Below are 13,768 nucleotides of genomic sequence, written 5' to 3'. Positions count from 1 at the left end.
TAAAAACTGCAAAAATAAATAGATATATTTCCTGGTAATCCTTTAGTGAAACACTTGATTTGTGAAACACTTGATTAGCTCTGATGATAGGCTTTTTCACAACATCACCACCAGTAATGCCCCCAAGGAACACTGGTTACAGCAGTGTCATTTACAACTTACCTTTATAATGCAAAACTTCCATTGACTGAATAATTAGATGTGGGTTTCATTCTCTGTAATAAGTGTTTATGCAAACTTTACCCTCAACTTCTCGGGAACTATAGCTGCAGCCTGGGTAGGTTCAGAGTTTTTCCTAGTCATGTCGTCTTGATACTATCAGTGGGAGAAATGAACCTTAATCAAATGACCCCAGGTGATTTTTTTCTTTGGTGAGGAAGAAGCAGTAGACTAGATTCCCATTAGGTATGCCTCTGTCAGTCTGTAGTAACTGATAGCATCAATATGCCATTGATTTATTCTTTTTTTCTTCCTGAAGAACCTGTTAATACTGAATTACTGTGTAGCAGTGTTATAACAGTTAGGAAATATATTTTAGACTTTACAGTAAATGGGGTATTTTCCTCAATTTTCCCTTATTAGCGGTTTTGATTCCCAAACTGAAACTGGTATCAGGACTCCAGGAAAGTGTGCCAGCTCCTAACTATGTCGTCTGTCTTTGTCACTCTGTGAAATAATAATTTCAAACTGAGGGAGGTGCTGCTTCTGTAAAAACAGGAACGTAATCTCAGCTAAAGGGATAAAAGCCATTAAAGTTAATAGTTCTTTTTTCCAGGCAAAATAATTGACTATAAAATAAATAAAAACATAATAGATGTTGATATTTATCAGTAGCCTGATTACCAACTACCTCAGCAGTAGTATTTTACATGGACTTTTATTTTCTTCACTCGGGTGTAAGTGTATGCATGGTGCAATAGAAAATGAATGTGTGGAAAAGTCAGTAACAGATGGCAGAATGCTGTTTTGAGATTTTCCCCTTTAGATCAGTGGCTCACGCCCCTTTTCATGGAAGACAGCAATTTTAGAAACTGAGTGTGTCTACATTTACCTATTTTTGTTAGACCAAGAAATGGAGGAAAGTACTGTGTTGGCCGCAGGATGAAGTTTCGCTCATGTAATACTGATTCATGTCCGAAAGGCAAAAAAGATTTCCGGGAGCAGCAGTGCTCTGAATTTGATGGCAAACACTTCAATATCAACGGTCTTACGTCTGCTGTTCGCTGGCTTCCAAAATACAGTGGTAGTAAGTAATTATAAGATTTTTTCAATTAATGAAATAAAAATGTTACTGTGAAGTTCTAAAACAGACAAGAAACCTGTTGGATTTTCTTTCCAGTTTCTATGAAAGATCGCTGTAAACTTTTTTGCCGAGTTTCTGGAACAACTTCCTACTATCAGCTGAAGGACAGAGTTGCTGATGGTACTCCCTGTGGAGCAGAAACCAATGACCTTTGTGTTCAAGGCTTATGCAGGGTATTTAAATCTAAACTTATTAATTATTAAAATCAATTTTAAAAGATGGTAAAGTAGATACTAAATATTCATTCAAATAACCATTATTGAAAATATGTGAAGTAAGATGTTTTGAATTTACTGAAGTTAATTTTAATCCCTACCAAATTGAAGATCTGGAAATGGAGGCAATTAAGTGAAGAACATTCAATTCAGTCTGAAGATTCACAGTCTTTTCTCATTAAGCTTCCTATGTGAGAATGTTAATATTGTCAAAGTGAGCAGAGAGAAACCGATCCAAAATTGGCAAAAAGGGAGTAAAGAAGTGTGCTGTGCATTTATTGCAATCATATTTCTGCTGTCAAATTAGTAAAAAAGAAGGAAAACTCAGGGTAGCTAGATTGTATTTATTATTCCATTGCAAAATCAGGAGGAACTGACCCTTGAAAGGGATCATTTCAGCATTCTTTGCTTAATAACAGTTACAGAAGTTCCACAAGATTTTCTTGGGAGAAGCAAGGTGCTACATTTTAATAACTCTAGGCTCTTGTCAAGCCCAGGTGTTTTACTCATCACAGTGAAACTGAGTAAATTCAGGGTGAGGAGAAAATGCAGCCTTTTTTATATCGTTGAATCAAGAGGACAGAGGAAATGACAGAGAATTGTCCTGTTTATCACACTTTTTAAAAAAAAAAAAAGTTTAAGTAAAGATACATACACAAAAACTGTGCTATTAACCATCATAGCCTACATGTATTCCTTTGCTTCTTTTGCAATAATCACAGACTTTAAAAGAATTGATGACCATGTACAGATACGTGCTGCTTTTAGGTTTCCAAGGGTTTTTAATGTAAATATAACTTAAAATTTGTACATGATGTTGAATATATTTAATACAAAGTCTTTGCATACTGTTATATATTCTTAGGCAGTTCATGACATATTGTGTTTGGATTGTACATTCTTAGTACAACAGCACTGTTGTGTTTTGTCCTTAGATCACAGCACCCAAACCCATAAAAGGTTTTCATGAATTGCCAAGGAAGACCAAATAGATAGAGTGAATAAGAATATTTTTGGGGAGTGGGAAGCTTACATTGTTTGTTTTCATTGTTTTTCATTGGGCTGAGTGACATAGGGCTATTGGGCGGTGGGGGGGTTGTTTTGTTTTGTTTTTTGTAGCAAGCAGGCTGTGATCACATTTTGAATTCCAAGGCAAGGAGAGACAAATGTGGAATCTGTGGTGGTGATAATTCTTCATGTAAGACTCTTGCAGGTACTTTCAACAGTGCTCGTTATGGTATGTTTGGTTTTTTTTAAATCTTCATGTGCATTTTAGTATGGCTTAGAAATTTTTACATTTGAAGAAGTGGGATTTCAGTGTATGTTCTTTAGGTCCTCTGTCAACAAAAAATATCTCTGACTTTGTCACATGTGCCCTCTCAAGGATGCAGAGGCAAACACTGTTGCACAGTAACCCATTCAAGGGGCTGGGGGTGGGTGGGGGGAATAAATCTATCTTCTCCGTGGTCAAAACAAAAGACACAAAAGATACGATGAGGGTAAAAATAATTTGAAAGGAAGAATGCTTCCTGCTTTGCATTTTGCATTCCCTTGTCTGACACTCTGCAACTGAAGGACTTACACCAGTGTCTCCTTTTGGTAGTGTAAGAGATAGCAAGAGGTCTGTGGTGTGAGCAGCTGATGAGATTCCTTTTTCTCCTATAATGAAAAAGATAGCCTGTGAAATGTGAGCCTTCTCTTTCCAGAGAACACAGGCAGCAACGTTTGCTCTTTCCTCTTCATTGACATGTAGTGAATAAGAAATTTCTGAATAACCCTGGTAATTCCTGTTCCTTTGATTTAGTTTCTCCAATAGAGCTAGTGATAGTTCTTCTATATGTAGTCCTTTCTGGGAAGTATGGAGAGGCTATTGTATGTGTGTAGCAGTGCAGTTAAGTAGTTAGAGCATGGAACATAAGGACAGAAGTCTCCAGGTTAATATCAGATTCCTAAAGGCTCCTTGATGCTATTTCACTGGTTTAAAAAGACCACAGGCGAAGTGAAAATGATACCTGGAGAGGTGCCCAATAGGATCTTCATAGAACAAAAGAATTGCTGGTCAAAGAGGAAAGTATGCCCAGCATTCTGTTGGATTTGGGGGTTTGTTTGTTGTTGTTGTTGTGTTTTTTGGTTGGGTGTTGTTGTTTTTTTTCCCCTGGCAGATGGCTTGCACCAAGCAAAAAGTACCAAAAAACTTAAAGGTGGGATACAGCTACCCTTCCCATACAAATGCATGTAACTTTTCTTGTGTCTGTCCTGGGAAGTTGGAAGAAGATACAATGAGCTATTAGATACTGGATTTCTGAATAGGTGGTCAAAACACTGAAGGAAAAGAAGTATTATTTTGATAATTCTGAGTAAAGGACTGTCAATGTTTTTGTTTTCCACCGCTATGAAAGATTTTTGCTTATAGGCAGCATGTGAATTTTGTCACAAATAGATTTGATACAAGTGACATTTACATGAAATTGCCATTTACACAAATATGGTTGAGACTGTCACTGTCTGCTTTTTATCAGCTTTGCATTGTCACAGAAACTTATTTGTTTCTAACTGAAGTTGGAGGGGAAAAAAAAACCAGCCCACATTTTGGAATGAGGAAAACATTGTTCTGTTATTGTGTTTTTATACTTAGTTGAATGTTTTGAATTATATTTGAATTCTTGGAATTATAGCATGCAAAAGATGATACTGGATTATACTACTGGACAGTATGTTAATCATTTGGGGTTATCACTCAGGTGCAGGTTATCACTCAAGTAGCAGTGCAGCAATGCAAACAAGAGGTTGTAGCAAGCTGATCACTAAAACTTCAGTGTCCATGGGAGGGCTATGACATACATAGGCTAATGACTGAAAACATTGTCTGAAGACACATTCTTTTCCGGAAAAGTTTGGATCATTAGGTTCACAAGACGAGTATGTCAAAGTTTGTGCACGTGATCTTTTTATTTTAACTTTATTGGGTCCCCTTCCATACCTACACAAATCTTTTTACTAAGGCAGAATTTGGAATTTGACAATAGCAGCCTGTGGTACGTGTTTGTATTCATACACTTATAATGTCATTGAGTGTTTCAGCACTGGTGAAATGATCAGCAGAAATTCATTGCAATGATATACTTAGCTCCAGGTTTAGCAAACTGTAATCTAATTATGTACATGTAATTATTATGTTGGCTATTGCATCAAATTAAGAGTATCAGAGGATTTCCTGGAAAATGCTTGTTCTCAGTGCCTTAAGGTGTGATTCTTCTCCTGTGTATCCTTGACAATATGCTATGTAATTTTGTTTATAGTTTCCTCCCGTATATCGTCTTCTGTCATTCTGTTACCACAAGGTCTTCAGCCTGTGAGATGAGAGGCTTTTGTGTGTTTTGGTTTTCTTCCCAGTCTATTGGAAGATTGACCAAAGGCTGTGCGTTTATCCAGAGCATGCAGTGTGTCAGTTTGCAATTGCAGTGCTGCCCCCAGCTGGTACATGCTATGGACCGGTGATTAGATAAAATGTTCATTTGAATGCATGGCATAATTTTAATAGATTAAAAGCACTGAGAAGTTAATGAATTATGAAATTGAAAAAAATATTACCATTTAAATTTTTACCCACAGAGGTGAGTCAACTAACTAAAGTGAATTCACAGCAAGACTGTTAAAACACAGCAAAATAGGTAGAAAAGTTAGCAAAATTTATATTAATGCTTCAGATTGCATGTTTTTGTTTATTTTTGGTTTCCAACATTTGCCATACTCAATTTTTCTTTAGACATAAGAGTCTTTTTGAGTTTGTGATGCAACTGTGAGTAACATTTTTTTTCTTTAACCTGTGCTTATAAGTGACAGATCTAAAAAGTAGATCTTGATGCATCTTACTTTGTTACCTTATGACAAAGCTACCATAACTGTAGTTGAAAGCATTACAAGAAATGATGACTCATTTGTGAAGCATTTCTATTTTGAAGGGAACACGCTAGGGTAATGTTTTCAGTAGCAGAATGTGAATCAAGCATGGCTAGTTTTTCTGATATGTTTGCCTATGTGCAGGCCTGCAACACTGCAATATTTGAGTATTTAGGACTCGATCTTTAGAGTGCTGTCATGCAATATTCTTGTGTAACAGGGGAAAACTAACCCAATTGTATAAACAGGGAGTGGACATATTTCATGTTAAATGACTTATTCAGACTTGTATAAAAGTTATGTGGTTAAATTGTGAGGAGCCACGATGTTTCCTGAGCCCCACTTGGTATACTTGACTGCTTTCTGGAGTAGTACTGCTCTCTAGAGATTTTTCTGGGTAGGCTGAACTCGTGTTATTGGTAAAGAATTGAAATCTCATTTCTGAACACAGGAATGAATTTTACTGAGTTATGAAAATAAAGGTTCAGTTCAACTGATTAAAAAACAAAACAAAAACTAACAACAAAGATATCTATATATGAAGATACATTACTTTCTTAAAACATGAAGGCATTCTACAGTGGTTGTCACTGGTGCACTGTAGGGTTTTGTGAATAAAATTTGTTAAATGTATGTTCATATTTACTAGTATTTGACTGATTTTGTATATAATTTGTGAATAATTACATTGCAGGTTACAATGTTGTAGTAAATATTCCCAAAGGAGCAACGAACATTGATATTCAGCAGCACAGCTACTCAGGGAAACCAGAAGATGACAACTACCTTGGTAAAAGCCTCCTGTGTATAACATTGCTGGATAGTTTTTGTGCTCTTGCCAGAGATCTGCTCTAGATGTGTATTATCAGAAGTCTGATAAAGCCTTTAGAGCAAATATCTAATTACATTGTATCATCATTTGCCTGAGTCTTGCTGCAGATACCAGTTTTCAGAAAAATGAGTGAGATGGTGTTAGGTTTCTGCTTCTTAAGTGTGTGTGTGTTTGTCAAAGAATAAGAATTATAGCACATTGCATCATTTTATCATTTTTTTACTTTGTTGTGACAATGTTAATTAAAACTCCACAAGTGAACTCAGGTATAATGCAGGTATTTGGGGGTTTAAGTGTTGGAAGCATACATTTTGTTTATAAATGAAGCAGTCTGACCTTCAGCAAACTTATCAGTTGTATCACATTTCTTTTTTTCTGTCATGTCTGAGTATAAAGATCACATGTTGATAGTTTTGCAAGTGTGTGAGTGGAACAAAGAATTAATAAGTATATTTACCAAAAATCTTGGTTGTTCTGTTTCACAGTACTTGTATTATACCTGAAGTGCCTGCGAGAATATTCGTGCCTATTTTCCTTCTCTTCTTCCATTACCATCCCACACAACAAACTTCGGTTTTCAAAATGTTTTCCTTGCCACCTGTTGCCCTGTTGTTGCACATGCACCTCGCAGGACACAGAAATAAATCCTCTACCCCTGACAATACCTACCATTTCTAATGTTGTAATGCTTGAATAGCGTGCCTTTACTAAAAATTTATTTTTATTTTTAAATTTAATTTTTAACTTATTAATCTTTAACTTATTAATCTTTATTATTGTAAAATGCTCACTGTATTAAATTATTATTATAAATGCTTATTAAATTATTTTATTAAAAATTTACTGTTAAAAGCCATTTGACTAGAAGTAGCTCTAGCGAATACAAGAATGTGGGCTGTAGAATAGGCCAGAAATACAGATATTTGTTGTTTCCTTCTACAGTAGCAGAACCTAACCAAATTTAAAAGTGTTGACTACAGTCAACCCATCAGCAGAACAAATATTATTAAAGTTGTGTTGTTAATGCAGAGAAAATCCATGACAGTTGCTCAGCTGATAGTAACAATAACCAAGTTACTGATGGTTAGGATTGCATTAATGCATTAGAAACTGTTTAATAGAACTTGAAGTATTATACATGGACTAAAATAAAGCTGAGTGTTGATGAGAAGATACATTATTAAGAGTTTACATTGATAGAACCTTTTAAATAAATAGATTATTTATTTCCAATATTTTATTTTACTTATAGCTTTGTCTGATATTCATGGAAATTTTATTTTGAATGGAAATTTTGTTGTAAGCATGTCAAAAAGAGAAATCAATATACAAGGAGCCATTTTTGAGTACAGCGGTTCAAACAGTACGATAGAAAGAATTAACAGCACTGATAGAATCGAAGAAGAGCTAACCTTACAGGTGCGTGTTTACTTTTTTCATAAGTTTGAAAATTTGTTACATGATCATTATGTTCATAACATGTTCAAATTCACTGAAAAACAGCTGTCATTTTATCTCAATTAAGGTTTTGTGTGTAGGGAATTTATACAACCCTGATGTGCGTTATTCATTCAATATCCCAATAGAAGATGGAAGTGATCTGTTTATGTGGGATCCTTATGGACCCTGGCAAGACTGCAGCAGGATATGCCAAGGTACTGTGAATTCTTTTATCACCAGAACCAAAGACCTGATGGCATTTAAGATGGCATTTACGTATTCAGGTTTTTCACCTCTATTAGTAAAGGAGAAACTCAGCACTCAGTAAACTTCAGGTGCGCAGTGCCTTTAAGGGCAGAATGGCTTCTGATTTTGGTTGCAATTTTCGGTATTTATGCAATGCAATTTTACATTCAAAACTACGTTTGTGTTCCTTTCTTGTGTAGCCGTAGGAGTGGTTTATAAAAAAAATATTTGAGTTGAACCAATTCTAATGCATCCTTAGAAAGCAGTGTTGTATATCTACTAATATTTATTAGGCTTCCATTATCCTATTTCCAGATGGTCATGGATTTGTTTAGTATCTTTCATATAAATTTATTTGTCTTTTTTTAGTTATCTGCTACCTGGGGCGAAGCTGTTTGAATATATATTTTACAAATTTTTAGCTGTTATTCTATAGGCCATTCCAGTGTAAAAATAAAACTGCAATATGTGTGAAACACAATGTGTACGTACACATATTTTTGATAGATACTTGTATTAGCAGGTACTAGAAATGCCTGTAGATATGTGGTGGTGAGTTTCTTCTCGTTTTGAGTCAGGTTGTAGAAATGTTCATGTGCTAGAGAAGCAGAACATCTGCCAGCTATGGTACTTCTCCCAGCACTCCAGACCTTTTAGGTACCCTGTGATCCAGTTTTCTGCTTCCTTAAAGGAAAGGATGACGACCTCTAAGTTAACGTGGGGGGTTGAAATGGTAATTAGCAAAGGACAGACATGATATATTTTAATACTTAGCCTAATGAGTAAATGCACTGTTGTGCTTTAGTTTTCTGGAAGCTGACATACTTTTGAGAACACTGTAGTACAGCTGAGAAGGTGGCAGGATTGTCCACTTGGAATGTAGTCAGCTGCACAAAGCAGAATCTGCTGTATACAATGATTAGTGTTAATGGGGTATCTCAGTTAAATTACTAAATGATGAATGAAATCCATTAGTGTAACAAGGCACTCTTATTTTAGCCCTTTATCTGCTTTTTTTGGTTCCATTTCAAGGTATTCGAAGAAGGAAAATGACATGCATACGTAAAAGCGATCATGTGGTGGTGTCTGATCAAAGATGTGAAGTTAAACCCACTGTACCAGATGTCTTTGAGGAGTGTAATACGGAGTGTGAATTAAGGTAAAAAGAGGTTCCTAACTGATGGAGCTATTGTGGTCTTCCATATTTTTATTGATAAAAATCAAAACAAAGGAATTTAGATTGCTTCATCCTCTGTCCCTACACCCCTCTCTACCTCCCTCATCCCTCCCACCTCTCCATCCTTTCCTCAAATCTGTTGGTATAATGGATTTATACATTATGTTTACACTCCTGAATCTAAGTAGAACTTTTCTAATTTTTGTTGGTAAAGTACACAGTCTTTTGTTAGGCTGTGAATCTGTTCTATGTATCCTGGCACAAAAACTTGTATTACTAGGTAGAATACATTTTTCACCAGAATTGTACCCACAACTGGAACTAATATGAAACAGACTTGTGTTTTTGCACTCCAAGAAAGCCCATGCTGAAGTGTTCAGAGGAATGAACAGTTAGAATTATAGTTTACATTTTTCAAAGTCACCTAAGAAATTAAGACAAAAGATCCTTTAAATTTAAAAAGATATTTTTAAACCTATGAGTCAAATTCTTTTATACTGCTTGGAAAATTCCATGATGAGGTAGATTTTACAGTTTTATCTGTTCCCTAAAATGCATATCTATATTTACATGACAATGCTTGGTACTTTCTCAGAGTGCTTTGTTTACTGTGGTCTTATTTTTTAAAACATATTTAGCTTTCAGTAACAGTTTATCCTTGTAGGTGGCACAGTGTTGGAAAAAGTGACTGCACATCAAAGTGTGGCCCAGGGTTTCGGTCTATAGAGATCCACTGCATGAAGTACTCTATTTCAAAAGGACTCAGTGCTCCGGTGGATGATAAGTACTGCGCTGATCAGCAGAAACCACCAGCCAGGGAGCCCTGCCACGGTGACTGTACGTTAACAAGCTGGCACTACACAGAATGGTCAGAGGTACAAATTCAAAACCTTATAATGTACCATTATAGTTCTGGTTAGCATTCATATCAAATTTTTATTTCTATATAAAAATTTTTTAGTTAGGTAACTAAAAGAAAATAATGTTTGACAAATGCAGGGTTGTAGGAGGAACTAATACCAATCTTCATATTTTAGCCACTTCCTTTTATTTTTTGTAAGAAACTGTCACTAGTTTTGGATGTCAGCGGAGAAGATCTGGTAGAGGTGTATATTTTATTTACAGTCTTAATAATTTAGTTCCGAGAGGATTTTGGAGAAGGGGAATAGGTATAATTTCAGCTTTAATCTTCATTAAAGAGTTTTTTTCTTGCAACTGCTAAAAAAAGCAAATTTAACTCAGGTGAGCATGTTAGCTATTTTGGATTAAATGTAAGACCCATTTGTCTAACACAGTCTTTAATGTCTTTCACTTTTAAGACTGATAATGTATTTTGACCTGATTTTATCACGTTGTGGTTCCTGTTTTGTAATATTGTTTATACACTGTAGTGTTCTAGGAGCTGTGCAAGAGGTGTCAGAACCAGAGAAGCTTTTTGCATGAACAACTTGGGTCGTCATCTTCCTGACAGAGAATGCCAGGAACTTCCAAGGGTTGTAACACAGAGTTGCAATGAATTCTTATGTCCAAGCTGGTCTGTTAGTGAGTGGAGTGAGGTAAAGTAGTGTGTAAAACTTAAAGACGCCTTTGGTCCTGGTCATCAATATTAATAAAGCTGCTTTATGTGTTTGGGGTTTTTTTGTTCTGGCTATTTTGGGGCATATAATGATAAAAATACAGAAGTCCTAGGATTTGGCTGTTATATATCCCAGATGAACAAATGGCATGAGAACTTCAGAAAAACACACCTAGAATTTATTTTTCTCTGAAGTTTTGTTACCTTAAAATGAGGTAGTGAAGCTACTTAAAGTACATCTATCTAATGTAATACACATGCCTGCCTTTTTTATGAGGCAATGAGAGCCATCCAGCCAACTGAAGAACATAATTATATCCATTTTATTATGGATTATATGGGTATAAAAGAATCATGGATAGTTTAAAAATTTTTCCTGTGAAAGATATGATATATGCACTTATATTTTAAACAAGTATTCTTTATTCTAATGGAAATAAACAATCTGTACATTGTTCTCGTATTTTTGTAGCTTTAGAAACTTAATAGTGATCCCTTTGTATTAGTATTTGTGTTGATGTTTACAGGAAATGGAGAGTTCATAAATTAACTAGTTTTGTTGGACTAATTACATTCAAGCAATATTTTTGTTATTTATGTGATCTTTAAAATCCAATTGATTACTAAAAGAAAGTGAAGCCGTTAATGCAGATTCATGTCTTTATGTCCTGGTTTTGGCTGGATTCTGATTCTAATGATTTTACAGTGTCCTGTGACATGTGGCAAAGGAATGAAGCATCGTCAAGTATGGTGCCAACTCAATGATGAACAACTGAGAGATGGTTTCTGTAATCCAAATGATAGACCAGAATCAGTAGCACCATGTGAACTTCATGAATGTGCGTCTTGGCAAGCAGGGCCTTGGGGATCAGTGAGTACATAAGGATTCCTGGCTTCTTGTTTTCTGGGTCAAACTATGAGTGATCACAAAACAGTATGTTTTAAACATTTTAATTGGATCTTCAGCAGTTACTTTAGTTAAATTGATTCACATGTTTATTTGCTCCTATTGGCTATCTAACCTGTAATTTAGGAACACCCACATATAAGTTAAATGCCTAAAAGAGTCATTGACCCTGAGCCTTAATATCAAAGGCACTTTTAGATATGAATGTATTACATTCCAGAATAATGAAAATGTAGATAGCAAACTGTTCAGATGAATGATACAGGTAAAAGATGAAATATTTATAGGTGTTTGGGCATATTTAAATGGTAGTTTTAATTAAGATAATAAAAGCGTATGCTAATAATAGAAGGCAAAAAGTCTTAGTATTTTGTTGTTATGAATTTTTTTGACCTTCGGTGCTAAAAGATCTGCTATCTCTTTATGTGAAAGTGCTATTGAAAAATGTGTTCCTGTTTGTAATGGTGCTTATCTCATGTATACCAGAGTGGCTCCAAAATTCTGGAGAAAAGTGAATTAATTTGTGAAGGAAACATTTGTCACCAAGTAGATGAGAATTAATTAAAAAATAATAAGGTACTCAATTTCATGGAGCTTTCTTAAGATCAGGTTACTCAAACCAGCAGAATTGGATTATTCAGTGTTTCTTGGATGTTAGTGAGAATTCATAACTGAATAGCAGCTGATGCTTATTTCTTACATATAGCTTGATAGTAAAATACAGAATAAATATACCTTTGGAAATTAAGTATATTTTTAACTTAAACATTTCTTTTGTGTAGAACTTTTGTCATGTAATATTTTTTTCCACATTAGAGATAACTATGCTGTTACCTAATATAACATTGGATACCTTTTGAGTAATCTTTTGATCACAAGGTGCTGGCTTTCCATTCCTAGAAGCTAAATGTAAAAATGAATCAAAAAATTAATTCAACCTTATGATACAACTCTTCTGAATAAAAAAAGCTACTTGTATGGCCTGGCTGGAACAGACTGTACAAGCAATTTACCAATCCATGTCACTGGAGATGAGCTTTTCATTGCCATTTTTCCACTGTACCATCTGGTAATAGCTATCCACAACTTGGGTTTTACCAGTATTTGTGCTTGAACCACAATGTTTGTAGGATGGGATTTATGTCATCATATTTTCAGGCATCTGATATTTTAGGTGCCATCTTTGAGTGTACTCTTGTCAAACTCTATAGTGAAGGGAAAGACATTTAACACCTGTAGGTAGTGATTCATTTGGAAACCACCCCTTACTGCCCCCATCCTCCTCCTTTCCCTATCCCAGTTTTTATTGCTGAGCATGATGTTATGTAGCATGGATTGTCCCTTTGATCAGTTAGGGTCATCTGTCCTGGCTGTGTTCCCTCCCAGTCTCCTGCCCACCTCCAGCCTCCTCTGCAGGGGAATAGAAGGAGGAAAATGGGAAAGCCTTTATCTTGCACAAGAACTGTGCAGCACTAACCGAAATATTGGTGTGTTATGGACACTGTTTAAGCACCCTATGGTCTGCCATGAAGAAAGTTAACACCATCCCAGTAATCTTCCTATTCATTCTAGAAAGAGTTTTAAAATAGAAAATGTAATTAAAAATTATATTGATTATAAACAGTGCTATTTCAAAATATGTGAAATTATTGACTTTAACAGTGTGCCGTAACATGTGGACGTGGATACCAGATGCGTGCAGTCAAATGTGTTACTGGGACTTACAGAGTTATTTTGGATGATGACAGGGAATGTAATGCTGCTACTCGTCCCAGAGATAATCAAGTAAGTTAAAAAATACCTTTCAGTTGATTGTATGTTTTAGTTAAAAGCATCTAAATATAAGTGTTGTCTGCTGACTCTTTGAAGGAACTTGCAGGAAACTAGTTCTAACATGAGGAAAAAAAAAAAAAAAACCTGAAACTATTTGCTTTTTTCCTGAACTTCAAATTTGGCCTAGGTAGTTAAGTAAAAGAAGAGTAATTTGGAGATGGGAGATTAGGAAATGTGGTATATGACTGAAGGGGTCTGAAGGCCTTTGATTGTTTGGGGCAGGGGGACCTCCAGCATGTAGAATATTAATATTATAAGGAGACTGCTTGCCATGATGCTTAATAACAGCACCTAACTGGCTTGGTATTCTCTAAAGTTCTGCTTGTATGCAGTTCTTCA

General features: G+C 35.4%; 1 protein-coding gene across 1 annotated transcript in view; it reads left to right on the top strand.

Moving 5' to 3' along the window:
• The window catches only part of ADAMTS20 (ADAM metallopeptidase with thrombospondin type 1 motif 20), a 100,808-nt gene that overhangs the window by 45,838 nt on the left and 41,202 nt on the right, over positions 1-13,768 (top strand). The window contains exons 13-23 of the mRNA XM_055712400.1: positions 1,065-1,246; positions 1,340-1,476; positions 2,638-2,755; positions 6,113-6,208; positions 7,503-7,669; positions 7,776-7,905; positions 8,969-9,095; positions 9,778-9,988; positions 10,505-10,669; positions 11,396-11,560; positions 13,259-13,381. Coding sequence (XP_055568375.1) covers positions 1,065-1,246; positions 1,340-1,476; positions 2,638-2,755; positions 6,113-6,208; positions 7,503-7,669; positions 7,776-7,905; positions 8,969-9,095; positions 9,778-9,988; positions 10,505-10,669; positions 11,396-11,560; positions 13,259-13,381 — 1,621 coding nt within the window. The remainder of the gene's footprint in view (positions 1-1,064; positions 1,247-1,339; positions 1,477-2,637; positions 2,756-6,112; positions 6,209-7,502; positions 7,670-7,775; positions 7,906-8,968; positions 9,096-9,777; positions 9,989-10,504; positions 10,670-11,395; positions 11,561-13,258; positions 13,382-13,768) is intronic.

The sequence above is a fragment of the Falco cherrug genome, chromosome 5, assembly GCF_023634085.1.
Source record: "Falco cherrug isolate bFalChe1 chromosome 5, bFalChe1.pri, whole genome shotgun sequence".
Classification (NCBI taxonomy): Eukaryota; Metazoa; Chordata; class Aves; order Falconiformes; family Falconidae; genus Falco; species Falco cherrug.
The sequence above is the reverse complement of the archived record's forward strand: the minus strand, read 5'-3'. Positions and strand labels throughout refer to the sequence as shown.